The sequence below is a fragment of the Cuculus canorus genome, chromosome 8, assembly GCF_017976375.1.
Source record: "Cuculus canorus isolate bCucCan1 chromosome 8, bCucCan1.pri, whole genome shotgun sequence".
In the NCBI taxonomy this organism is placed as follows: Eukaryota; Metazoa; Chordata; class Aves; order Cuculiformes; family Cuculidae; genus Cuculus; species Cuculus canorus.
In genome coordinates this window covers 17,087,992-17,113,590 of record NC_071408.1, presented here as the reverse complement: position 1 = coordinate 17,113,590, position 25,599 = coordinate 17,087,992, and the positions used below count along the sequence as shown (strand labels likewise).

At 42.0% G+C, this 25,599-nt stretch overlaps 1 protein-coding gene across 1 annotated transcript; it reads left to right on the top strand.

The window, feature by feature from the left end:
• The first annotated feature begins 535 nt into the window (after positions 1-535).
• On the top strand, positions 536-25,494 carry SRSF11 (serine and arginine rich splicing factor 11). The gene is given in 14 exon segments (XM_054073794.1): positions 536-694; positions 799-944; positions 6,772-6,905; positions 10,877-10,986; positions 12,322-12,414; positions 13,924-13,973; positions 19,232-19,359; positions 20,273-20,354; positions 21,475-21,606; positions 22,081-22,170; positions 23,219-23,314; positions 23,913-23,985; positions 23,987-24,052; positions 24,163-25,494. Coding segments are annotated over 14 exon segments (1,533 nt in total). The 5' UTR covers positions 536-556; the 3' UTR covers positions 24,358-25,494.
• Positions 25,495-25,599: the final 105 nt, after the last annotated feature.

Sequence of the window (25,599 nt, the reverse complement as noted above, 5' to 3'; positions counted from 1 at the left end):
AATGCAGCGTCCATACTAATGCCTAATCTAATCATTGAAATCAATGACCAAAAGAGTCTTTGTTTTGTGATGTTTAAGAGCAATGATGGCTGAGGAAGTGCATCATCTGGCCAGCAGTTCAGGAGCCAGAAAAGGTGGGAGGGCAACATAACCCTGGTTTCGAACCTCCTGTGGAAACTTCCAAGGGGGGGTGGCTGCTCTGCAGACCTCAGCCCCAAGAAAGGACCGTGGGGAGCATGCGCCAGGGGGAGTGCACCTATTATAATTAGCGTTGGGAAACGTGATTAATATGTGTGATTTATTACGAGCAATATAATACATACGTATAAATTCAGTATATAAAACCCTGCTGCTTGTAGTCGCTGGCATATACGGTAGGAAGATCGAACCCACCGTACATATGGACCGAATAAAGCATCCCTGTTTCGTAAGATCCCAGTTGGCGTTAAAAAGTTTCTTTTCCCGGTTTCGGTGACAGCAGCGCGGTCCTTAATACCCCCCAGTGCCCAGCACAGCCACCACCCCCGCGGGGAGTTGGGGGAGCGGAGGGAGGTCGATGCTGGGCCGCGCAGGCGCTGTCCCCGCGCGCTCCCGGGGCCAAGCGCATGCGCAGGAGAGGCCGCGGGCCCGTGAGCCTGCGCGGGCCCGCGCGCTGGCGCGGAGCATTGTGGGATACTGCGGCCCGGGCAGGCTGGTGAGGCGGGCGGCCCGCGGCGCGCGGCGGCGGGGCCGGAGGCGGCGGCAGCAGCAGCAGCGCTCGGGCCTAACGCGCTCTTCCTCTCCCTGATGTGTTTGTAGCAGCGGAGCGGCGGCGCAATGGCTTCGAGCAGTGGCACCGACGTGATCCAGGTCACCAACGTCTCCCCCAGCGCCAGCTCCGAGCAGATGCGGACGCTTTTCGGCTTCCTAGGAAAGATCGAGGAGCTGCGCCTCTTTCCCCCGGAGTGAGTGGCGGCCCTGTACACCCCTTCCCCCCCCCGTCCCCCGGCTCCTCTCCCGAGCGGGCCCCTTCCGCCGCCTCCGCCCTCCCCTCCCCCAGCGCAGGCCTAGTCCGCCCCTCCCGCCTCCATGGCGGCCGCTCCCGGCCCGGCCTGGCCTGACCCCACCTCCGGGGCTCCCGACGCGGCCCGGTCCCGGGCTGCCCCCGCCTCTCCGGCCCCCCGCTCCCGCCGGGGCTGCCGGCCCCCCGCTCCGACCAGGGTTACCCCCCCCGGCCTCCCGTTTCCCTGGCTCCCCGCTTCCGGCCCCGGGCTGTCTCTGGCCCCGGTGGGTCGCTGAGCCGCTCGGGCCTGCGGTTCTGCAGACTCCTTTCTTCTCTGAGGGGTTACTGTAAGAGTTACCTGTTTTTCACGGTTAGAATTACAGACATTCTGCACGTGCGTGGGGAAAACGCGGCCGTTTATGGCGCGCAGTCACACGTGGTATTCCTTCTGCCGGGTTCCTCTCTAGGAGCTGCCTGCTTTCGGTCACCTCGCCCGCTGGTCAGCCTGTGGCAGCTTGCGGGCGGCTGGCCAGAAAACTGAAATTTCGATATAAATATGTATTTCTTGCAAAGAATTCTGTGAAGCGCGTGGGCTGGTGACGAGGACTGTACAAATAACGCACATTTATTATATTAGGCAATAATGTTGATTTTAGTTGTGTCAGTTTGATTTGCTTTGTCGACATTGTATGTTGATCTTTTGCATAGGTATGCTGCGAGTAGAATGGTTTCTTTTTGCCGTGAAGAACAGGCACTATTTGATGAGAGAAAAATCCAATAGGAACATAGACAATTATTTTTAATACCCAAGTCTGTTTGGATTTTTTTTTTTTATTTTAGGGGAAAAAAAAACCCTCACAGTTCTTTTTTTTTTTTTCATCGTTGAGTCTTTGGTCCCTGCCAGCCCAAACCCAGGAGAATTCACCCATCTTGAAGGAAATTCAGAAACGGATTTCTAGTGTTCTTCTAGTTTCTTACTTTGTGTTGGATTTTGGCAATTTCAAAAAAAAAAATGGAAGCAGGGAAGGAAATGGAATGTAGGTGTGACTGAAATTGAGAGTTCCAGATGTGAGAATTACACTGTTAAGAGTTAGGATAACAGTACTTCTGTATAGAACCCTTAACATTTGGCAGACAGCAAAGTAACTCACCTTTAAGTGGATGCAGTTATTTGATGTGATACTCTTCTGTTTTAATATTTTGTCCAGTTTTTAAGGAAGGTGAATTCTTTTTCTGGAACCTTGTCGTTTTAGGTACATATTAACTTATCTGTTACACAGTTACTTTTGTGGTATCAGAAAGTGCTGTACAACCCCCTCAAAGCCCAGCCCAGCAGCTCTCCTTTTACCACACCCTGGACTGCCTGTGCATCCTTAATACAGTTCCTTACATAAATGTTTTGTGAAATATCAGCCCCATGGCACCCTGCTCAGGACAAGCATTGGATCTGCTTGACTGTGTGCTGAAGAGAGTGGCTGTGGTGGGTATGTTGTAGAGCCAGGAAGAGCAGAGATGGCTTCAGGGAGACTGGTGAAGGCTCTGCACCGAGTTAGAAAAGGCAACAAGATGCAAATAAGTTCAGTCACCCAGGTGCCAGATATCTTACAGCGAATGACCAAAAATTACTTAGAACATTTGGCCTAAACTTCTTTTGTGTTTCAAAACCCTAAATGAAAGACGAGGATATTTCATCATTCTGTAGGGATACTGTGTTATGAAGAAGTTATAATTGTAGAAAAGCCACTGAAGAAATTAATACAGATCAGGAAATTTAGCGTAACTAAATAGGCCCTGGGCAGAAGATGCAGAAAATATTGACTGGTTGTTGAAGTGTTTTTGAAAACTGCATCTGAAGGTTGTACAGTTGTTAATAGACCAGGTGTAACTCCAGACTGGGGTTAATTTTTGCCCTCACTCTTTTGAGGAGGTTTTGTGTTCTCTTGATTGACTTGCTCCCTGTATAGAGATACCAAGGGCTCTGGTACCTCTAGACCCACTGCCTGTTTCCACTGGGCTGATCTCAGCATGCTCTAGAGTCTCCAGTTTCATTGCACACCGAAGATGGGCGTGTTTTCTAATAGTGGTGGATTCTTTTATCTGTTTCTTCTAAAGCCTTTTCTGTTCTTTCTCTTTTAAACTTCAGGTCCTGGCTTTTCCTTACCCATGGTGTTCATTCATTTTTTGAGGGTAGAGGATATGAATTACAATCTCCAAATTATCTCCATAATCTGAATCTATATCCCATGTTGTCCTGGGATTCTTTATTGTCTATAGTATTTCTGAGTAACCAGTCCCATCTCCATTGTTCTGCCTCCTTCTTTGATCTTGTCATCACTCCAATTCTGCCATCCCCTGTAGAAGTTTCTTATTCTTCTGGACTTCTACATCAGATATAACTTCCTGTATATTTCTCTTTCTTTTCTCCAGCCATCTCCTTGTCCTTGTTTATTTCATCAGCTATTACATGTTTCATGTGTACCTCAGCTTCATATTGCTGCTTTAATCCACAGCCAGCTCTGTGACTTCTGGTTTTTTTTTTGTCCCCAGATCCTTTCCTCCATCTTCCTTCTGCTCTTTCCCAGCTCCTTTGCCTGGTTCTTTTCTTCATTGTATTCCATAACAGCTTCATCCTCCATGTTCAGCAAAACTGAAAAGTGGAGGGAATGGATTTCTGAGTGCCTTTTTTTTGTCCAAAAAAAAAGGAGGGGAGGAGGTATAATTACGCATAGAAGTACACACAGACACATGTATATAAGCTGATTCCAGCATATTCTGTTTAGCATACAAAAACTGCCTTTCTATCGAAACTTAAGTTTCCGCTCTGGAGCGGGAACATAAAATGTCTTATGTCACTGGGGTTTGACAGAGAAGCCAGTGTGTTCTCTGTTCTTGCTGTTTAGACATGAATGATCCAGTCAAATTCTCGTGGACAGAGAATTTTACAAAGATTTTCACATCTGATGAAAAGTGCAGTCTGCAGAGTTAAAGCTTGTTAAAATAAGGAGCATACTTAGTAACAGTTTCTGATGTTGGATGATATAGTAATTGGCAAGATCTGTTGCAGTTTCTCATAGCTACTGAAGGCAGTTTTGCAAGGACCATCGGAACACCGGTGTTACTTGCAGTTGCCACTGTTTTGCTGAGAAAAGGATGGCAGCTTTGTTTCAGTGAGGCATATGTAGTGCTTCTTCAGGAGTTTGGGTGGTGTTTTTTTAATCTCTGTTCTCGATGAACATGGTTGTGTTAGAGAACATCTCTTGCATGAGCAATCTGTTCGCTCCAACCTGATTCTACATGAGTAATTATGTTTATGTAAGTGGCAGCAATATCTCTTAAAAAAACCCCAGATTTTGTATTTGAGCTGCTGCCTACAACATGAGGAAACTTTGGTGGAGCGAGTTGGTAGAGGTTATGATAAGAAGATTGCTTATCTGTTGTATTTTCAGAACCTGCTACTCCAGAATGGGTATATTGTTCAGACACCAGCTGCTGTACATCGTGCTGTGTCTCAGTGTTCATTGTCCTGATCTCTGAGTGAGAATCACTAAATTTCTTGATTGCTGGTGAATTAGAATAATGATAGCCTTTTTTGGTAACTGTTTGGAGCATTCTGTTCTTGATGAATTTTGCTCAGCCACAGCTTGGACTTTGGAGTGGCTGGAAATAACGTTTTTAAAACTCTAATACTGATTTATATTAAATATCTAACTGTATAAGCGCAACCTTTCGGTTGTTTTTGTCAATTTGAGCTGATTGTACAGTTGACTAGGTAGTTGCACTGGTGGATAAAGAGTATCTACTCTGATTGGTGTGCCCCAGTCAGCACAGACGAGAAATTTTGAGAATATTGTACTGCTTTAATGTAACAAATGGTTTTGGTTTTTTAAAACTGAGGTTAGTGTACCCCCTCAGGTGTGCCATAAAACACTGTGTGCTAATGCTGCATTGGTTTTTATGTTTCTGTGCAAACTGATTAAGACAAGGCAACATTTTGGCAAGCTGCTGTGTATTTGTAGGTACAAAAGAGCTCATAGTGTTAATTCTATCTGTGCCATTTTTTCACTACAATGTTTCTTTCCAGTTTATTAAACCGCAAAATGTTGGATGAAGTGGATGTTTTGAACTTTAAAATATTAAAAGCTGCAGTATGCTGGCTCCAATCTAGTTTTTGACATCAGGTTAAATTTTAAAGTGTATTCAAGCATGATCTGATAGACGTTTAGGGAGGTTCCTGAGTTGGTGTAACTGGCACGTTGCGCTGAGCATGTGCTCAGTGGTGGTGCAGTGAGATAGTGTTTGGGTTCGTGCTAACAAAAATAGATCTTGGATGACGTTCTTGTTGATGGTAAAGTTGTTCTCCTTTCTCCTGAGCTCTGATAACTCTCTCCGTGCTGTCAGCGCTTAAAGACTTGATCATGGTTCCTCAACCCAGACACAGTTGTGTTTGCCGTGGGTGCATTTTGAACATCTAGTTTCATAACTATTCCTGGGAATCTGGTTCATAAAGGTGGATCTCTGTCATGATGAACTACTGGCTATTTTTCAGAGCTACCTCTTTAGAGTGATTTTTACTTCTGGTTCTGAGAACAGAACTGAACAGCATGTGTACCCTGGCCTTGTGTAGGAACTTGGGCACTTTCAGTACCTCCCTGGTACCTTCTGGAGGCAACTTTGAACTCATCTGCTGCATAACTATGTCAGTATCACCATTTTTTCTTGCTGTTTGTATGTCTGATTAAAGCAAAATGGACACTATTTTCTGGATATATGGACTTCTGAAACCTGTTCTGGACCTTTACGGGATTAATTCTGTCTCTGATTCTGGGGGTTTGTTTGGTTTTGTTTCGAGAAGATGGGGAGACACAGTTGTATGGCCTGCAGTCCTTTCCTGTCCTTGTAGGAAGTAGGTATTTCTGTTGTGGTTTTTGGGGTTTTTTTTAAGTGACTCAAAACTCCTGCATTCTTTTGAATTTTCCATATCTGGTTTTTTTTTTTTTTTTTTTTTACACAGTCTTGCTGGCAGTTGCTCATTTTGAGCTGTGGAGCAGGTACAGACCTGTCTTGTAAAGAGGTCTGGGTTTGTGGATGGGTTGTTTAGGGACTTTTCACCCGTGAGTGAGATTTCAGCTGCAGTGTTGCCCACTTGAGCTTCTTGATTTTGTCTGGGTTGAATGTTGTTACTTCTGGATGACAAGATGTGTTTAGCATGCACCCCTTCTGAACCAACTTGGCAGTTTCTGTATCTTTGAGAAGGAACATGATGCAGTTTGGTCTAGAAGCTTTTGTGAAACTGTGTTAGTAAGTAAAATCATAGTGCTCTTTTAATCATTACCCTCTTTGTTTCATTATTTAGCTTAATCAGTAATTTGGGCCCTAAAGCAGGGAGTGTAAAAATACTGGGTTTGTTAACTTAAGTGGTGTACGTAGTAGGTAACTTTTTATCTTCCTTGAGCAAAGCTTTTTCCTGTCTCCTTCTCAGAGACAGGTCATGAACACTTGTTTGCATTCCAGTGGTTCATCATAGATACATGGTGCATGATAGAATTAATGTCCGGTTACAAACTATTTCTGCAGTTTTGCAGTGAACTGACTTCATGCAGTGTAATTTCATATCTGTGGCCATGCAAAATGACATTTGATACAAACCCTGAAATAGTGTTCTTGTGTAGTGAAGTACCCATAGTCCCTGCAGCTTCCTGGTTTGGTGCAAGTGGGAAGGCAATAGAAGTTACAAGTCTCGTGCTGTCAGACTTGCTACCATCTAAGTAATTTCTTTCTTTCTTTTTCAGTGATTCTCCTTTGCCTGTTTCATCGCGTGTCTGTTTTGTAAAGTTCCATGATCCCGACTCAGCAGTTGTGGCCCAGCATCTGACAAACACTGTATTCGTTGACAGAGCGTTGATAGTCGTACCATATGCAGAAGGTTTGTGCATTGTTTAATGGCCTATGAAGCCACTGTATGATGGCATTTTATTCCAGTATAGTTGACAAAAATGAGGGTTAATAAAATGTCCAACATGTAAGATAGTAACACTTTGAAACCCTTGGTATATTGCAATTGGCCCGTGGATTAAATAAATTTTTTTAACCTCTTGACACTGGATGCAAGTGGGAAGTTTACTTCTTACTAGTTTGATATATCTTTAAGTTTAGAATGTTAACATTTTAGGCAGAATTATTTGTAAATTTTGCTCTTCATCAGTCTCAATGAGACATTTCCCTAAACAGACCCGTGCAAACAGGTCAATGTTGTAATGATATCTTCCCTTAATAATTGGTTGCCACTTTCACGTAGACATAAATCTCTTGATGTGAACGGTTTCTCCCTCCTGAGAGTGCTTGGGAAGGCAGAGTAACATTTCTTTGAGATATGCTGCTGCGTGTCCTTGAGAACTTCCCTGAAGAGGCACTCGATTTCATTTTGCAGTCCAGTATACCAAGGGTTTGAATAATTATGACAATTTGAAAGTGAAATCTTCCAAGAGGTGCCAAATGGGCACTGGTACTAGTTTTTTATTCCAAGTTTTCTTGTTCATCCTTGATATATTTTATAGAATTTCACTAAATAATAAACTCTTCTCTCTGTTATTTGTGTGTGTGATTTTTGTAGTGGAGAAGGCAAATGCAAAGCCCTTCCAGATGACTGAAAAACAGTGGGTCCTCTGCAGCTACAGGGGATTCTAGACATTAACTAAAGGCCAGCAAGCACTCAAGTCCCCAAGTGTTTTCCTGGTGTAACCACTTGTTAACTACATTTTCTCTTCTTCTTTTTATTTTTACATTTTAGGGTGTTACAGTAATTTGAAAAGCAATGAGCAGGGTTTTTGGAACTTACCTAAAAAACAAAGTGCTGAGAAGACACCTCTTCTTACAGAAGTCTTATTAAACTCTTCTAGACTTGCTTTAGAAGTAATTGATTTCCATTGTACTGTTTCTTGATTTACTTCTGAAATAATGGATTTTCCCAGATCGGTTTAATTAAATAAAATCTCTGCAGATTAAGTCATACTAGAGTAATAAATTTGGTACGTGGCCTGGGTTCAGACCTATAATCAATGCTGTAGGCTGTCTTTTGAGGCCTGGGGAGCTGTCTTGTGTTTGTATTCCTTAGACTTAAAAGATTTGAAAACTTTATATCTGGAATGTAGGAATCTGCAGCCTTACCTTTGCTATGTGCTGCTTTTTGAGAGTATGAAACACATTCTGCAATTGCCACCAAGTTACTGCTTCTGCTTTCGCTAGTGTGGGTACAGTAGCATAGTTGAAAGGCATCTTGTCCTCGCCTTTGCATTAAAGCGTGATACAGCAACAGTCCAGCTGGGATAGTATGGAAATACTCTCCAAGGCCCATGGTGAAGAATGGTGGTGTTTTACTTTCCTGATAAGGATAAACACACGTTTCTCTTTGTCAGTCTGACTTTGTCCATTGTGCTTGATGGTGGATAAATCCGGCACATAGAGAAATCCACCCAGTAGTTTTGGTTCAGATTGTGTAAAGAATGTAAAATTAATAAATTGGAATATTTGAATGGGCCTCTTAAATCAAGAGTTCCTCATGGGCTGTTTCTTTTAGTATTCTAGTGGTTCAGAATGTTGATGGTTTTGGCACAATGGCGTGGCATATCACAAGAGATATGTTCAGCTGATGAAGTGATGCCCCTGGTTTTGTAATCATACGCTTTTGTCCCTGTGCCGGAGTATAGTTTTCCTTGCAAATGCCAGGGTCCCAATTCAACAAGCTGTTTAAGCACAATACAGCAAGATTCTTAAAACCATAGTGGAATTGCTCATGTGCTTAAAGCCAGGCATATGCTTAACTCCTGTGCTGAACTGGGCCCTTTTCTCTTTTATTTTCTATTGTGATAATTCTGTATTAATATTGACTGTCACTAAAGTAAATGTTTATTATCTGTTTAGTGCGATAATTATCCCCTATATCGCAAGCGCACTCCAGTTTTAGCATACACAGACACTTTGGTGTTGGCTGTTGCTTTGTGTTATAGAACTATACACAAAGTCTACGGTAAGGTTTAGTATTTGTAATTTTCACTGTGATATTCCTAGATGTGGAAGGAACTTTTAATCTTAAAGGTGGCTGGGGGGGGTATTTAGGTTCTTTGGTTAATGTTTGTTTCTTTTGTCTGTTTCTTTTTCTTTCATTTCTACACATTCATGCAGTATTTCATGGTTCTAACAAAGCAGCAGTAAAAAAAACTCTTGAAGCATGAAAATTAACTGGTGAGGGGCCTCATTGCTTTTTTAAAAATTGTAGTTTATTTATTTCTAAATACTTTTACAAAAACAATTAGAGGATCAGATGCATGATTTTTTTTTTAATGGATGCAGATCTTCTATGAGGTGTCTCAAGATAAGTCTGAGGATTTGTATTTAGATGCCAGAAATGTTGTAGTTGCACTGATTTGAAATGTTTAGCTATAATTTATAAATATCCTCTGAGACATAATTTTGCATGCAAAATTACCCCATAATCTTTCTGTAGGTATGTTAATATATTTATGCATTAATGCCCTTTATCTAAATGACCTTTTTCCCCCCCTCTCCCTCCATAACTTTTGGTATCTAAATTGATGACAGCTCAATGACACAAGCAAGATAACAGTGCTGTGTATTATACATTTGTTTATATTATCGGCACTTCTCAGTATAGGTGGAAGGAACCATTACCTTTATTTAACAGTGGTTTTTCTTTTTTGTTGTTGTGTTTTACAGTTCTTTTCCCTGGTTCAGCCTGAACTATATACCAGGCCCTGCTGAAAATACCACCCAACAGTTTTCTTCTGCAGCTTATCCAGTTTCTCTTAAGTGCCCTGTACATATTGTATGTTTTATGATGAGATGCAGTTTCTTAATATGTATTACAGAAACACTACTGGTATTTGCAAATATAAAGTTGTTTTATTGAACTCTCATTTTGGGGGCTTGGGCACATTAACAAATTAATCCATCTGTATAGGGCTTTTGCTGTTGGATAGAATAAAAAATAGCCTACATGATTACTTGTTTCTTAGTAGGACCCTTAAAATTATATGTGCAGAGCAGGTAGTGAAATTAGACACTTGTCTTAGTTGGCTGCAAGATTTTGGGCCAGAAGTTTCTTCTGAAAGTGGCAGTGTGTAGCAGCATTCTTGGTACAATAAGCATGGCACATATTGGAACAAATGCATTTTACTGCACAGGTAAGGAATGTGCCACAATATACTGTACGTATGCACCCATCCACCCACAGACAGGCATACACAGCGTGTATTTGAAGATCTGCAGAGACTTTAATTTTCATTTGAGAAGTCAGCAAAAGCCCTACGCTTGATTCAACAAAAAATATTTCCATACCTTCTCTTTAAGTTTTACAAAATTTGTATGGTAGGTGTAAAAGAAAACATAGTGAACTGTACCATATTATTAACCCCTAAATCAAACTTTTTTTGTCTTGTGTATCTTGATTTTTCTGTGTGCTTTATAGTGAAGCAGCCGACACGAGTCGTTGTTCATAAAACAGCTTTTGAAAGTTGAGAGCACACCCCTGGAGAACCGACTGTGCTTGCTTACGTTTGGTTCATGACTTAAAAATCGAGTACAGGTGATGAAATCTTGGCAGTGTTAACAAAAAAGTAGTGTGTATTGTGCTATTTTTTTGCTCTAGAAACTTAACCATTTGTAGAGAAAAAGGAACAGTCAAATTTTCACACATTGAAGTTTCATTCTGACAAAAAGATTAATGATAAATATTAATAGACATCAAGCTTTGTATTTTAGCCAACATAAGTACTTTCAACAAACTCAGGTGGTGTATCAGGGAGACATTTTCTGGGTGTATTTGTGTTTTTTCTGCCTTTGAAATGGAATGCATTCTAATGCAAGGCTGTTTCTCTGCAGGAGTTATTCCTGATGAGACTAAGGCTTTGTCTCTCTTGGCACCAGCTAATGCTGTGGCAGGTCTTCTGCCTGGAGGTGGACTCCTGCCTACTCCCAACCCACTTTCTCAGGTAGGCTTTCCCTTTAGACCACAGTCAAGGGAAATGATTGGATATGCTCAGTTTGATTCTAACTTTCTGTTGTTTTTTGTTTCATGACAAATAGACTGATGTACAAATGCTTATTCCTAGAATGTTTTACTTTCTATACCTTGGTGGATTGCTATGTGATAGGAATTGTGGCAAAATGGTGATAACTTGCTAGATGGAATGCTTTCATTTCCACAGTATTGATGCTTCTGGTATCTCAAGGGTCATGTCATTAAATCTCCCTCATCCCTGTCTTATCTGTTGTACAGTTACAGACAGATTTGACAGGCGGTAGAGATCTCATTGGTTTTAAACTCTTGCAGTTCAAGGAGTTTACATGCTGTAGTTACTTTCCATTAATACTCCAAATGAGGGGCAGAAATTGTAGCCTGTATTTAGTCATTAGCGAAACACACAAGAATTTTCGTGGGACATGCACAGTATGTAGAGGGAGAAGCCTAATGGTTATCTTTAAAACTTGAGGAAAGGGATGAAAGAAACAAATACCATCTTAAAGATTTTTTTTCACCAAAAACTGTATGTGTATGAATTCCTGCAAATGGTAGTTAAACCACCTTAATTTTAGTTCTGTCACCCTGGATCCTAGCCTACTCCCAGTCCACTTAATGGTAGAATTTATTTAGCGCATTTTGAACTGTGTTAACCCTTTGAACTGTTGTGTTAGCCTGGTGCACACAGCACAGCAATAAGTTCTCTAATGGCCCATTGGGTTGAATTGGTTGGCAAATGAGTCTCAAGTGCCAGAGCAGTCAGAAAGGAAGGAGTGAGAATGAAAGAGGGGAGAACCAGACTTCATTGTTCTTCCAGTAGCTTTTCAACTCATTTGCTAGTTATAACTAGATTTGAGAAATTTCAGAGATGTAATGATAGTATTGTCTTTTAGCATAAGACATGTTCATTTCAGTCCTAAATTGATTTTAAATGTGCGGTAGTTTTGGCTCAGAAGCTTATGATGAACTTTCTTTTTAACACTGGAAAATAATTTTATTTTAAACTATTTCTTAAATATAGTGGCATGCTTTAATGTTTTACTCCCCACATCCCGCTGCCCCTTGAGATGCAGAGGAAATAGAATTTCATTTTAAAATACTTTTAGGAAAAAAATCTTTCATATAGTAAGCTTTGGAATACCTGAGTAAGGAAAACTGAAATACTCACTGACCTTAGTGTGTTTCTTGTAGCTAGAAGCCTAAGTTAACCTCAGCTCAAGTTTCCACATGTCTAATGCTTGAGAATCTTGGCTTAACAGCTTTTGGTTGGGTGAATATGACTTTGTCTAATTACTCTCTGTTACAGATTGGTGCTGTTCCTTTAGCTGCTTTAGGAGCTCCTGCTCTTGATCCTGCCCTAGCTGCCCTTGGGCTTCCTGGAGCAAACTTAAACTCTCAGGTATGGCACGCATTGTAAAGTTCTATTTGTTGTCCTTGGCACGTGTGTAGTTTGAGTGGCATACATGGTGCTCTTGGTATTCACCAGTACATTAAGTAACCAGCTGAAGGTCTGGAGGTAGACTGTAGTTAGGTTTAAAGAAGCGTTACAAAATATTACATTTTATTGGGACACAGGCTGCTAGTTCTTTACACTCCTTTGAATTGTTACAGAGTTTGGGCTTCACTTCCTGATGTAGCAGGCTTATATATGAACACTTTTCTCTTGCGGCCCTCTTTTCTGATTTAAAAGTAATTTCCATTCGCATCAGTTTAACAGCCACTGTCTGAAAAATCCAGTGAGTGATTTTTCTGAGCACCTGATTGGAATAAATAGTATCTATAGGAGTAAAATAAAAATTATTTGGGACCAGTAATGATATATTTCAAGTGTGTGTCCTTATCAAGCTGTGAACCTGTCTCACACAGTAAAAAAAAGAAAAAGAAAAAAAAAAAAAAAGACTTTTTAATTTTGTAGGTGTGGAAAGAGTGTGGGGAAGACTATAATCTTTGTTAGACGGTAATCTTTTTAAAACAATAAAAGAAAAGACTTGAACTATTAAGTAATAGTGAGTAGGCTATTGAATTAATAAATAAAAGTACTGTACAGGCAACATGTTTTACAGGTACAAGAAGTACTAATAATTTGATGCCCAGCTAAGAAATCCATCATTTTCCATTCTCAGGCGTATCGTTATGCCTGCCATATGTAGTACCAAGCAAATAATGGTGATAATGAAATTAAAGCATTCTAAATGCATGTTAGAAAAATATGAATTTGGTATGATGGATTGTTTCCTTTGCTCATTAAGCTGGCTGATTGTAACAAAATGTTTGTGTTCAGCACATGGCTGCCTCTGTATAAAGAAAACTAGTGGGGGCTGAACATTTTTTTTGTTAACACACCACAGGTACAAGGAATCATAGAATCATAGAATAGTAAGAGTTAGAAGGGACCAATTGTAATATCATCTGGATTTTCTGAGGAACTGTAAAATGTGTTTTCTGGTGGAATTTTTAGAGTAAAAAAGCTTTTGCTTATTGTTAATAAACTTGAGGACTTATCATGGACAGGCAACATAGTTCTCTACTGAGGTCTCTGTTCCATTGAAGTAACAGAGAGAGAATCTGTAGATATTGTATCTATAAAATGTGTATTTTTATTTTAAACTGCTTTGATTCTGTCCAGGAAAGGGCCTGTGTTTGGCTGCTGTGGGAGAAAAAAGTACCTAAGCACCACTGAAATGTAGATGGTGGGGTGGGTGCAAACACTATAAGTTTGAAAACAGAACAATATACATTTTTGCCTGCAGCTTATTTGGGATGTGGGGTGTGTTTGTTCTGGTTTTGCATTTGTTGAGACTTTCTGCTTTAGCCACTACTGAGGGTGCTTTTGAGGAAGCTAATCTTCTTGTGCCTTCACATCTTTCAACATTGTTTTAACACTGTTTGGTTTTTTTTCCCCTCACAGTCTCTTGCAGCAGATCAACTGCTAAAACTTATGAGCACAGTGGATCCAAAGTAAGTATCAGTGTTTACAAATATTTATATTGCAGTATGCTTGGTCTTGGGGATATCCATTGTGATTCAGTATCCAGTCTTTGTCCTGCTGGATCTAGTTATGGTTGGGGAAAACTGATGTCTTGGGTCCTGTGCAGGCTCTTTTCTATAGCAGAGAGAAGCAGGTGTAGAAATGGAAATTATTCAGCCTTGCATCCAAGGAATAGCACCAATTAATCTCTGGGATTTTGTTTTGCTAGAGACAAAAGTTCAGTTTTTCCTATGTCATTTCTGTCACTCTTGTGCCCGTAATGTAAAGGTGCAGCCTGCACCTTACATTGTGCAAGGCTGAAATGAAAGGGCTATGGCTGAGAGTAAGCAGGGACGAGCAACTGTTTGAACTGTTTCCCAGCGCAGAAGGCCTGTTGTCCCCATTCAGACAACAAACCCTCAGGTTCCCTTGCAGAATAAATACGAAGCGCTGCAAGTGGAATCAATCCCCACAGATGAGGAGGATGGCTCCCACAGCGTAGAAACATTCCCTAGGCTGTGCCAGCCTCAAATGAACATCAAAACAACCTCCGTGAAAACAAAGAGAAATGTTATTGTCTTAGAGGATTCCCTTCTGAAGGGAACAGAGGGCCCTAACTGCAGACCGGACCCACTTCACAGGGAGGTCTGTTGCCTGCCTGAGGCCTCAGTGAAAGACGTCACTAGAAAAATTTCTTCCCTGGTAAAACTGGTAAAACCCACAGATTATTACCCTCTGCTAGTGTTCGAAATAGGCAACAATGACATCCCGAGGAGGAAGCTGAGGGCAATTAAGAGGACTCTGGGGAAAATGGTGAAAGGCTTCAGGACACAAGTAGTGTTTACCTCCATTCCAACAACAAGGAATGAAGAGAGAGAGATCAAGAAAAATCAGTCAGTTAATACCTGGCTCCAAACGTGGTGTGAGGAGCAAAACTTTGGGTTTTTTGATCATGGACTGGCCTATGCACCTCCAGGCTTACTTACCGGGGATGGGGCACAAAAATCCTCACCAAAAATCTAGCAGAGCTCATTAATAGAGCTTTAAACTAGATGTGAAGGGGGAGAGGGAGGAAGCCAGGCTAGTCAGGAGTGAGCCTGGAAGTGGCACTCCAGTGCCTGGGAGATGGTGTACTGGTGAGGACTTCCAGAATGTCAACTCAGAGCAAGTGGGGACAAGTACATGTAGTAACGGAAAAGATGTAATTGCCAGTGACGGGTTAGGTAATAGAAGTACCAGTCATTTGGGAATGAACACTATTCCCTTTATGAGAGCTGAGGGAATAACAGCCCAGCTGAAGTGCATTTACACCAATACACGCAGCATGGGCAATAAACAGGAGGAACTGGAAGCTATTGTAGGGCAAGGAGACTATGACGTAGTTGCCATCATAGAAACATGGTGGGACAGCTTGTGTAAGTGGAGTGCTGCTATGGTGGGATATAAACTCTTCAGGCGGTACAGGAAAGGTAGGAGAGGTGGTGGGGTAGCCCTCTATGTTAGAGAGGGCTTTGATACCCTTGAGCTCGATTATGGTGATGACAGGATTCAGTGCCTGTGGGTGAAAATCAGAGGAGCCCACAAGAAGGCGGATACTATGATGGGAGTCTGTTATAGGCCACCCAGCCAAGAAGAAGAAGCTAATGAGCTCTTCTATAAACTACTGGGAGAAGTCTCAAGATCGCTAGCTCTTGTCCTTGTGGGAGACTTTAATCTTCAGGATGTCTGCTGGAGGTACAGTACGGCAGAGAGGAAGCAGTTTAGGAGGTTCCTGGAGTGTGTGGATGACAGCTTCCTGACACAACTGGTGAAAGAGCCGACAAGAGAAGGCGCCTTCCTGGACCTGTTTGTGAATTGAGAAGGCCTTGTGGGGGATGTGATGGCTGGAGGACGCCTAGGGCAAAGCAATCATGAGATTGTAGAATTCTCAGTTCTAGGTGAGGTGAGAAGGGGGGTTAGCAGAACAGCCACATTAAACTTCCAGAGGGCAGACTTTGGACTGTTCAGAAGGCTAGTTGATAAAAGTCCCATGGGAGACAGTCATTAAGGGCAAGGGAGTCCATGCGGGCTGGGTACTTTTCAAGAAGGAAATCCTAGCAGTGCAGGAGCAAGAAAATGTGCCAGAAAATGAGCCGTCGGGGGGAAAAAATAGCCTGGTTGAGCAGGGAGATATGGGTGGACATCAAAAAGAAGAGGAAAGGCTGTGAACTTTGGAAAAAGGGACAGGCATCTTGGATGGACTACAGGAAGGAAATTGGGTCATGCAGAGGAAAAATTGGGAGGGCTAAAGCCCAACTAAATCTCAGATTGGCCAAGTCGGTGAAGGATAATACAAAACTTTTCTGTAAGCACATTAGTAGTAAAAGGAGGACCAGGAAGAATATTCAGTTCTTATTGGATGCAAAGGGAACAACTGTGACAAAGGAAGAGGACAAGGCTGAGGTCCCTAATGCCTTCTTTGCCTCAGTCTTTAAGGAAAGTTATTCCCTGTTTGTATGTACCCAGGAGCTAGAGGAGCAGAACAAAGCTCCCACGATCCAAGAGGAAGTGGTTAGAGACTTGCTTGGCCCGTTAGACACTCACAAGTCTATGGAGCCAGGTGGGATCCACCCAACAGTGTTGAGGGAGCTGGCAGACATGCTTTCCAAACCCCTTTCCATCATCTTCTAGCAGTCTTGGCTGACTGGGGAAGTTCCACTTGATTGGAGGCTGACTGATGTTATACCCATCTACAAAAAGGGTCGGAGGGAGGATCCAGGAAACTGCAGGCCTGTCAGTCTGACCTCAGTGCTGGGGAAAGTCATGCAACAGGTGATCTTGGGTGCTATCATAAAGCACATGCAGAGAACCGGGTAATCAGGCCCAGTCAGTATAGGTTCATGAAAGGCAGGTGCTGCCAAACTAACCTGATCACCTTCTGTGACAAAGTGACCCGCCTACTGGATGAGGGAACGGCTGAACGGCTGTGGATGTAGTCTTCTTAGGCTTCAGTAAAGCCTTTGACACAGTTTCTCACAGCATTCTGCTTAGGAAGCTGTCTGCCTGTGGCCTGGACAGGTGCACACTCTCTTGGGTGAAAAACTGGTTGGATGTCCGGGCCCAGAGAGTGATAGTAAGTGGAGTTAACTGCAGCTGGAGGCCGGTCACAGGTGGTGTCTCCCAGGGCTCAGTGCCGGGTCCAGTCCTGTTCAATGTCTTTATCAATGACCTGGATGAGGGGATCAAATGCACCCTAAGTAAGTTTGTGGATGACACTAAGCTGGGTGGAAGTTTCAATCTGCTGGAGGGTAGGTAGGCTTTTCAAAGGGCTCTGAACAGACTGAACCACTGCACTGGGCTGAGACCAATGGTATGAGGTTTAACAAGACTAAATGCCAGGTCCTGCACTTGGAGCATAACCACCCTCATGCTACAGATTAGGGGAAGTCAGTGGCTAGAAAGCTGCCCGGAAGAGAAGGAACTGGGGGTATTGATTGACAGCCAACAACTTGAGCCAGCAGTGTACACAGGTGGCCAAGAAAGCCAATGGCATCTTGGCTTGTATCAGAAATGGTGTGGCCAGCAGGTCCAGGGAATTCTGCCCCTGTACTCAGCACTGGTGAAGCTGCACCTCGAATACTGGGTTCAGTTCTGGACCCATCACTCCAAGAAGGATGTTGACGCTCTGGAGCATGTCCAGAGAAGAGCAACGAAGCTGGTGAAGGGGCTGGAGAACAAGTATTACGAGGAGCAGCTGAGGGAGCTGGAGTTGTTTAGCCTGGAGAAGAGGAGGCTGAGGGGAGAGCTTATTGCTCTCTGCAACTACCTGAAAGGATGTTGTAGAGTGCAGGGAGCCGGCCTCTTCTAAGTGACAGGGGACAGGACAAGGGGGAATGGCCTCAAGCTGCGCTAAGGGGAGGTTCAAGCTGGACATGAGAAAAAGTAATGTTTCACAGGAAGGGTCATCTGGCACTGGAACAAGCTGCCCAGGGAGGTGGTTGAGTCACCATCTCTGGAGATACTTAAAAGATGGTTAGAGGAGGTACTCAGGGACGTAGTTTAGTGGTTGATAGGAATGGTTGGACTCTATAATCCTAGAGGTCTTTTCCAGCCTAGTGATTCTATGAAAGGTGATAATAAATGAGTCCGCGTATGTTAACTGCTGTTGGAAGATACCAAAGGCAGCGTGTCTTAATGCTGGGTAGAAAAAAGGAGCAAAGTAAGCACAAGTATGTGCTGATTTTTATTTCAGTATTTCAGTATTCAGGAAAAGGATAATTGTGTTGAAAATACTATGGCATGGGGCCAACAAGTAGGGAAGAATTGTAGCACTGGATGTGTTCATGTGCTGTTAGGTTGTTGATGCCATTGCAATAGGATGATGAAAGCATATGCCATTGAGAAAAGCTGTTAGACAAATAAGTGGATGAGAAGTATACTAGATACAAAGAAACTGCCTCTGAAAGCTCTTGTGCTGCAAATTGAAGGAAGCTTCTTTCAGCTCTCAGCTTCAGGAAAGCGTATACACATGTGCTTGTGCTGCTGCTGTATCAGCTAAATAGGTGACTTCTTACCTTGCTTGGCTGTTGCAGTGTCTTTAAATTGTCAAAGCCATCTGATCTGTGCCAGGGGATATAGCTATATGTGAGATCCAACTTCATTTTTAATACTGCTCTGGCATATTATTCTCTATTTTAAATTGGCATTTCTGTAAGCAGGGAATACATGACCGATTGAATTAAATAGTTACCCAAGATAATGGATTACATAAACATCAGTCAGGTATGTTGAGTGTACCTGGTTGGCTTCAAAGCCAACTTGTAGAACACATCTTCGGAACTTTAAAGGTCACAGTACTGTTTGCAGCCTTCTCAGTGTGGCTTATCAAAATGGAAGCTGACTTTTGCCGTGTAATATACTCTTTCCTCTGGAGTTGCACTTTCAGGCAATGAGAATTGGAATTATGTTGTACAAAATAGTTCTGAAAAGCATCATTAGAATTATCTGTGCAAGACAACATAAACTTGCTTGCTGTTTACAGTTTACTGGAATTCTGGGAGCCATGTATGCTAGTATCTTGTGCCACTGTTTCCAGCACAGATACCACCATATCTTAGACTTGATACTCTTATCTGAGTGGTGCCACAACACAGGCAGATTTTGATTTGCTTCAATCAGTCACTTTGAATAGGCTGCAGAATGACAGCAGAGGCATTTATTTCTTGGATTCGTGAATAATGAATTTCTGAAATTCTTTTTTATTGATCAGGTTGAACCATGTAGCTGCAGGTCTTGTTTCACCAAATCTGAAATCGGATACCTCCAGTAAAGAAATAGAAGAAGCTATGAAAAGAGTACGAGAAGCACAGTCATTAATTTCTGCTGCTATAGAGCCAGGTAATTTTAAATTATGGAATACGTCATTCAATTCAAGATGTAATTTTGGCATAGTATATGATGTTGTCTTAAGGCTTTTGTATTCTACAGTGATGAGATTTCTAGTTGGCAGATTTTTAATTGTCTTATAGTGTGAATGCTGCATGGAATTAATCCTATGTTTTTCCCAAAATTTGCTTGATTTGAGGATTGCAAAATGCTTGAGCTTCCCCTGATTAAAGTTTATACTGCCATCCCTGAGATTTCATTGGAAACAGCAGGTGGCTGAACCATGTGACATCTTAATGATGTTTGTTCTTGGGGACAATTTCCTTTCTTTTAATTCGTAATCTGTTGAAGTCTGTAAATCATTCTCTTTGTAGCTTGCTTCAGTAGATTTTATTTTAGGAGATGCAGCAGTTCACCCACACATGTCAGATCTACCAGATCTGAGAAGCAGTAACTTGAAATATTGAAAACACAGTTTTGAGCTTCCTGATCACTTTAAGGAAAGAATAGAGCACCTGTTCTTTTATTAGGCCAGAAAAATATGCTGATTGTTTTGCTTGAGGCTTTTTGTGGGAAATTGAAAACAGTGATTTGAGATTCTTTAGCCCTTCACAAGATGGCACAAGAGATGCTGAGATTTTAACAGAACTTTCCATTGCCCTGCAGCTGTCATCTTTTAACTGACTTAATTTAAACATTTTCTGAATGCTGACTTCTACAGTTCTACATAAACTTTGTGGTTTTGTCATGTGTTCATTCTTGTGTCCTCTTTGAGGAAAAGGATGGATAAGCCCTAACTTCAAATGCCAAAATATACCTAAGGTTGTGTTTATCTTTTTTATATTTATAGCATGAAGCTCCACTTTCTTTTCTTCAAATACTGAAATAACATTTTTTTTTCTATGCTTTTCCTTTTTAATGTCAGACAAAAAAGATGAAAAGAGAAGGCATTCAAGGTCAAGGTCACGCTCAAGGAGGAGGAGGACACCCTCTTCATCAAGACACAGGTAGTTAGCTTCTTTGCTTTAAAAGAACCCACATAACCCAAATTGTTCCTTCAGAAATACTTCTTGGAAGTGACCCTTCAGTCATGGAGGCTGATGGATGAAGAATGCAAATGGTCTGAAGAAGGCAAGGGCTCTGATTTGGCCAGACTAGTGCGAGATGGAGGCTTGCCTCAATTTTTGTAGAAAGCATAGGAGGCAGATGGTAGTAAAAAATACCTCAAAAAAACCCAAAGTAGTGCAGAAGGAACTCCAGGACACCTAGTCCCAGCAGTGTCTGGACTCTGGTTTTATTTAACAAGGAATTGTTTCTTGTATCGGATAAGAAACACCTTAGCACAGAGCCTTGGTTTTACATGGCCCTTGCTGCTCTGAACACCTAAGCCATTGTAGGCTGTTCATTTTAGAATAGAACCTTAAACTTCCATACTTTCTTCAGTCTCTTTCCAGTGTGCTCATTTGGTAATTATAATTTGTGTTGAAACCAAGTACTCGGAGGCTTTATGTACATAGAAGTTGACCTGTTGGGCTGTTTCTACTATGTGCAGCAAATTCAGCTTAGTGGAATTGTCCAGGGCAGAAGTTTTTCCAGCGGTTTCTATTTATTTGGAGATCAGATCTGTTCCTGACTGGAGATCTTAGTGTTGTCCTACCCATACAGAAAGAGATGCAACTCTTTTATGCTATGAGCTTGTCATCTCCATTTAGGCAGTGTGGGGCAGCGGTCCGTGCAAAGCTGTATTAACTGTGGCCTTCCCATCTGTACTCTTCGCTGTTTGCATGTTCAGTAATTGGCTTGGATTTGCTTTAGTGTTCTAAAAATTTCTTCACACCTCAAAGTGACTTACCGGTTTTTCTCTACATTAGGACTAGTATTTCCTTACGAGGAGAGCACTAAGAGAGCTGATTGAAGTGTTGTTGTTCTTTGACATTTAGCTTTTGTGCACTTCCTTTACCGGTTTCCTTGACAGACTCAATGGGACTCTGTTGCTGTTCCCTACATTTTTTTCCTGTTTTCTGTATCATTCTTTATTACCATACTGTTAATGCTGACCAGATGGATTCTGAATACTGTATCAAAATAGCATGTATCTAACTCCCATGTACCATGCGTTACTGGTAGACGGTCAAGGAGCAGATCAAGGAGAAGGTCCCATTCAAAATCAAGAAGCAGGAGGCGATCTAAAAGTCCGAGGCGAAGAAGATCTCATTCCAGAGAGAGGAGCAGAAGGTCTAGGAGCACATCCAAAACCAGGTAATTGCTTCAGTAAATCTGTCTATTTGGTAGTATTTAAATTATTAAATTTTGGTGCTTAATTTAAAAAACACACTACAAACAAACATAACACTTAGGGCAAAATGATCTAGTACCTCTTCTTAAATTCGGTCTCTTGTCATGTCTTACTGAATTGTGTTACACTTGCCCTACACATGGGCACGATTAGCTGAACCACACAATCACTGTCTTTGGAAAGTGGGAAATGCGAGCATCCAGACTTGCAGGCTTTGTGCTTTGATACACTGAAGCTGTAGAAAAGCTGTTCCTTTATTTTGCTGTACATAACTGTAATCTTTGTTTCCATTAATGTGGCTGGCCCCAGAGGCGCTGTGCAGTATGTGCCATCCAGCGTAGTTACTGTGTCTTCATGCATTTTCCTACATTGCAAAAGCAGTGAATGCTACTTGAATTGTTTGGAAATTAAACTTAAAATCTTTATTTTACAAAAAGGGATAAAAAGAAGGAAGACAAAGAAAAGAAACGCTCTAAAACTCCCCCTAAAAGCTACAGCACAACCAGACGATCAAGAAGCACAAGCAGGTACAGTAACATGAAAGTTTTCTTCGATCTCTGTTTCCAGTCTGCTTTTTCCACTATAATAAAAAGGAGTATTCTGGTATGTAATGAGGTGGTGATTCTGTTGTGAGTATATGAATATACTGGGTACGTGCACAAACACAGGTATGCTCTCTGCCTATGTCTGCAAGGTGATTCGGGTTCTTTTCCCTTAACACTAAGCTTCTGAAGATTTTGTTTGGGCTCAGAATAGTTTCTACTTAAAATAGAACCATAGAGTCATTAAGGTTGGATGAGATCTTGAAGGTCTTAAGAGTTCAACCATCAGCCCAAACCCACCACACCCACCAAACCTTGTACTGAAGTGCCATGTCTACACATCCTTTTTGAACACCTCCAGAGATGGTGATCCACCACTTCGTTGGGCAGCCTCTTTTAGTACTTGGCAACCCTTCCAGTGAAGTATTCTTTCCTAATATCTAATCTAAATCTCCCGTGGTGCAACTTGAGGCTGTTTCCTCTCATCCTACTGCTTGTCAGTTGGGAGAAAAGACCAACACCTACCTTGCCCCAGCCTCCTTTTGGGGAGCTGCAGAGCTATGAGGTCTCCCCTCAGCTGCTTCTTCTCCAGACTAAACAGCCCCAGCTCCCTCAGCTGCCCCCCGTAACCCTGTGTACATCAAAGAGAGTAGGGTGCTTTGAGGTCACTTAAATTCTTCCCTGATCTGTGGAAGAAATACATGAAAAATGTCTACCATGCTTTTTAAAAAACTTGTGAAATTAACTTGCAGTTTTAACAAGAACAAGCTGGTTTCTTTCTGTTTGCAAAAGTCAGCATCCCTTACAGTCTGAGCTGGCAATCAGTTCTTGAGGGTCAAGGTAGAACAGGAAACAGCTCGCTCTGCTGATCAGCCACCGTGTGGGCTGTTCAGTACTGCTGACAGTAAATACCCATTGCGAGTACTGTGTACTGACTGCCCCTGGAGCAGGGCTGGTGTTGAAGCCAGAGGTATAGTTGTAGCTTTGGAAAAAAAAGAAAAAAAAAAAAAGGTTTGATCTCTTTCTCTTGCAGAGAAAGACGACGTAGAAGAAGCAGGAGTGGAACACGGTCGCCTAAAAAGGCCAGGTCTCCTAAAAGGAAAATGTCCCGCTCCCCATCTCCAAGAAGGTCAGTAAGCCTCTTGGCTAAAACCAGATGGTGGCTGGGTGGAAAATTCCCCAATGTAGGCTGTAGCAAAGATCCCTGTTGAAGAGCACACGTCTGGCATATTACTTACAGCGAGCCCATAGAGTGATTTCCTGAGAGAGGCTGGATCCCTGCTGCCAGCCACTGCTTTTGTTGTACTGTAATCAGCTTCAAGCATACGTGAGGCGGTCCGGGGGTGAAGAGTGGAAGATGCTTAGAGTTCCTGGCCTGTTTTGGCGCTGTGCAATAGCAGTTCGCTGCTTTTGGGTGGATGTGGATGCTTTGTGGTCCTCTTTCCCTAAGTGGGAAACTTGTGGTGCTCCCACATAGAACACCATAGTGAGGCTGTTCTTAACATGGCATTTCTTAGACTTGGCTTTGTGGTGGCTGTGTTGGATTCAGCACTGAAAAATGGGTTGTTTGGCTGTTTTCTGAGAGTAAATCATGTGCCTTAGTTGCATGGAGCTATTTCTCCCTTTACGTTTGTAATGAGCTGTGCCTAACAGTCTGGACCTGTTTGTATTCTGGTTACAGGGTACTTGATTGTGGTTTTCACTCATTATGTGCTTTATTTTTATAGACATAAAAAGGAAAAAAAGAAGGATAAAGACAAGGAGAGAAGTAGAGATGAGAGGGAGCGGTCAACAAGCAAGAAAAAAAAAAAGCAAAGACAAAGAGAAGGATCGAGAACGAAAATCCGAGAGTGATAAAGATGTGAAAGTATGTTTAAAAACCTGTTCAGCATCACTGCCTGTGCTGCAGTTTTCACCTGAAACCACAGGGTCTGGGAAGCAAGTTTTACTTATTTTTTCTTTATCTTGGCAAAGCAGGTCACAAGGGATTACGACGAAGAAGAGCAAGGATACGACAGTGAGAAGGAGAAAAAGGAAGAAAAGAAAATGGCAGACTCTTCCTCGCCTAAAATGAAGGAGTCCGCCACTGAGAAAGGAAGTGGAGATTCATCAAGGGAGTCCAAAGTGAACGGGGATGATCATCATGAAGAGGACATGGATATGAGTGACTGAATTTTGCCTTTGCAGCGGACGCAGCTGCAGACGTGCATCAGTGTCATTCCTGTGTGATTCTTTTATGCTGTACTTGTTAATCCTAAACCTAGATGTATACAGCTCCAAGCTATCCATGGTTTATAAATCTCCCGATACTAACTCACACGAAAGCGTAGAAGGGTGACCATCCTCGTTACGGCTGAAAGGGCTTGCGTAGCCAAGCAATTCTTACTAACTCGGTGATGCTTCAAGCAAAAGTAAAAAGCTGCATGCATCTACAGCAGGCATGGACTGTTTGTTGTCCGATCTCCTTTAGTAATCAGCTCACTTATGATAGTGTTCCTAGAGTTTGATCCATTGCAGTAATAGAGCAGTGTAGGGAATGCACTGACTGCATGTTGATTGTGGCAGAAACATCCTCTGTGTTCTGAAGTCCTACAACTTACGGTGGAACTACTTCAGGGTCTTAAGTGTGACTACACAAGAATATCGACAGTACATCTGCAAATCAGCATTCTGTTAGAGATAGGGCTTGTTGTTTGTTTGGGTTTTTTTTAAGCCACTTGGCTGGGGTCAGTTAGTTTTCTTTTGTTTTTCCTGGTGGGTTTTGTTTGGCTTTGACAAAGTTGAAATGCACTGACCTTTTTGAGGGCTTTTTTTTTTAATCTGTCAGTTCAAATCCACCTCAGGTGAGTGAGCTGTAACGGTTCCAACTTTCTCTTCTGGAGCCTTGGGAAGTGAAAAATTCTGTTTGATCAGTGCCCAGTGATTAAAGGTTGATTTGTGCAATTTTTGTAATCCAGGACATTTTATTTGTTAATGAACTAAACACATTGCAAAAAGGTAGTGCATTTTAAAATTGACCTTTGTCTGCTTTTAAAAGCAAGTCTACTTGATAATGTACTTTTTACTTGATCTCAAGTTGTATAAACTAATCAATTTGTGTTTACTGTCACTGCAGTAGTACTCCTATGCACACAGTGATTCCATGTTATATGCGAGGTAGGTAGACAAGCTGTTCCCTTAGTTACAGATGTTCCGGAGCTTTTACTTTTGTGCAGGTAAAAGGCAGAAGTAGGCTGCAGTCTGTGCCATGTGGATGTACAGTTTCTGAAATTGTTTTACAAAACTTTGATAATAAAACCCTTAAACTTATACTTGTGTTCCTAAAAAACTCGCCTGGCATTTGTTCACACCGTGCACCTTCACAGTTTTACTTTATAGTGTGTTTTTCATCATGTGCCTGTATTTAAAGGACTG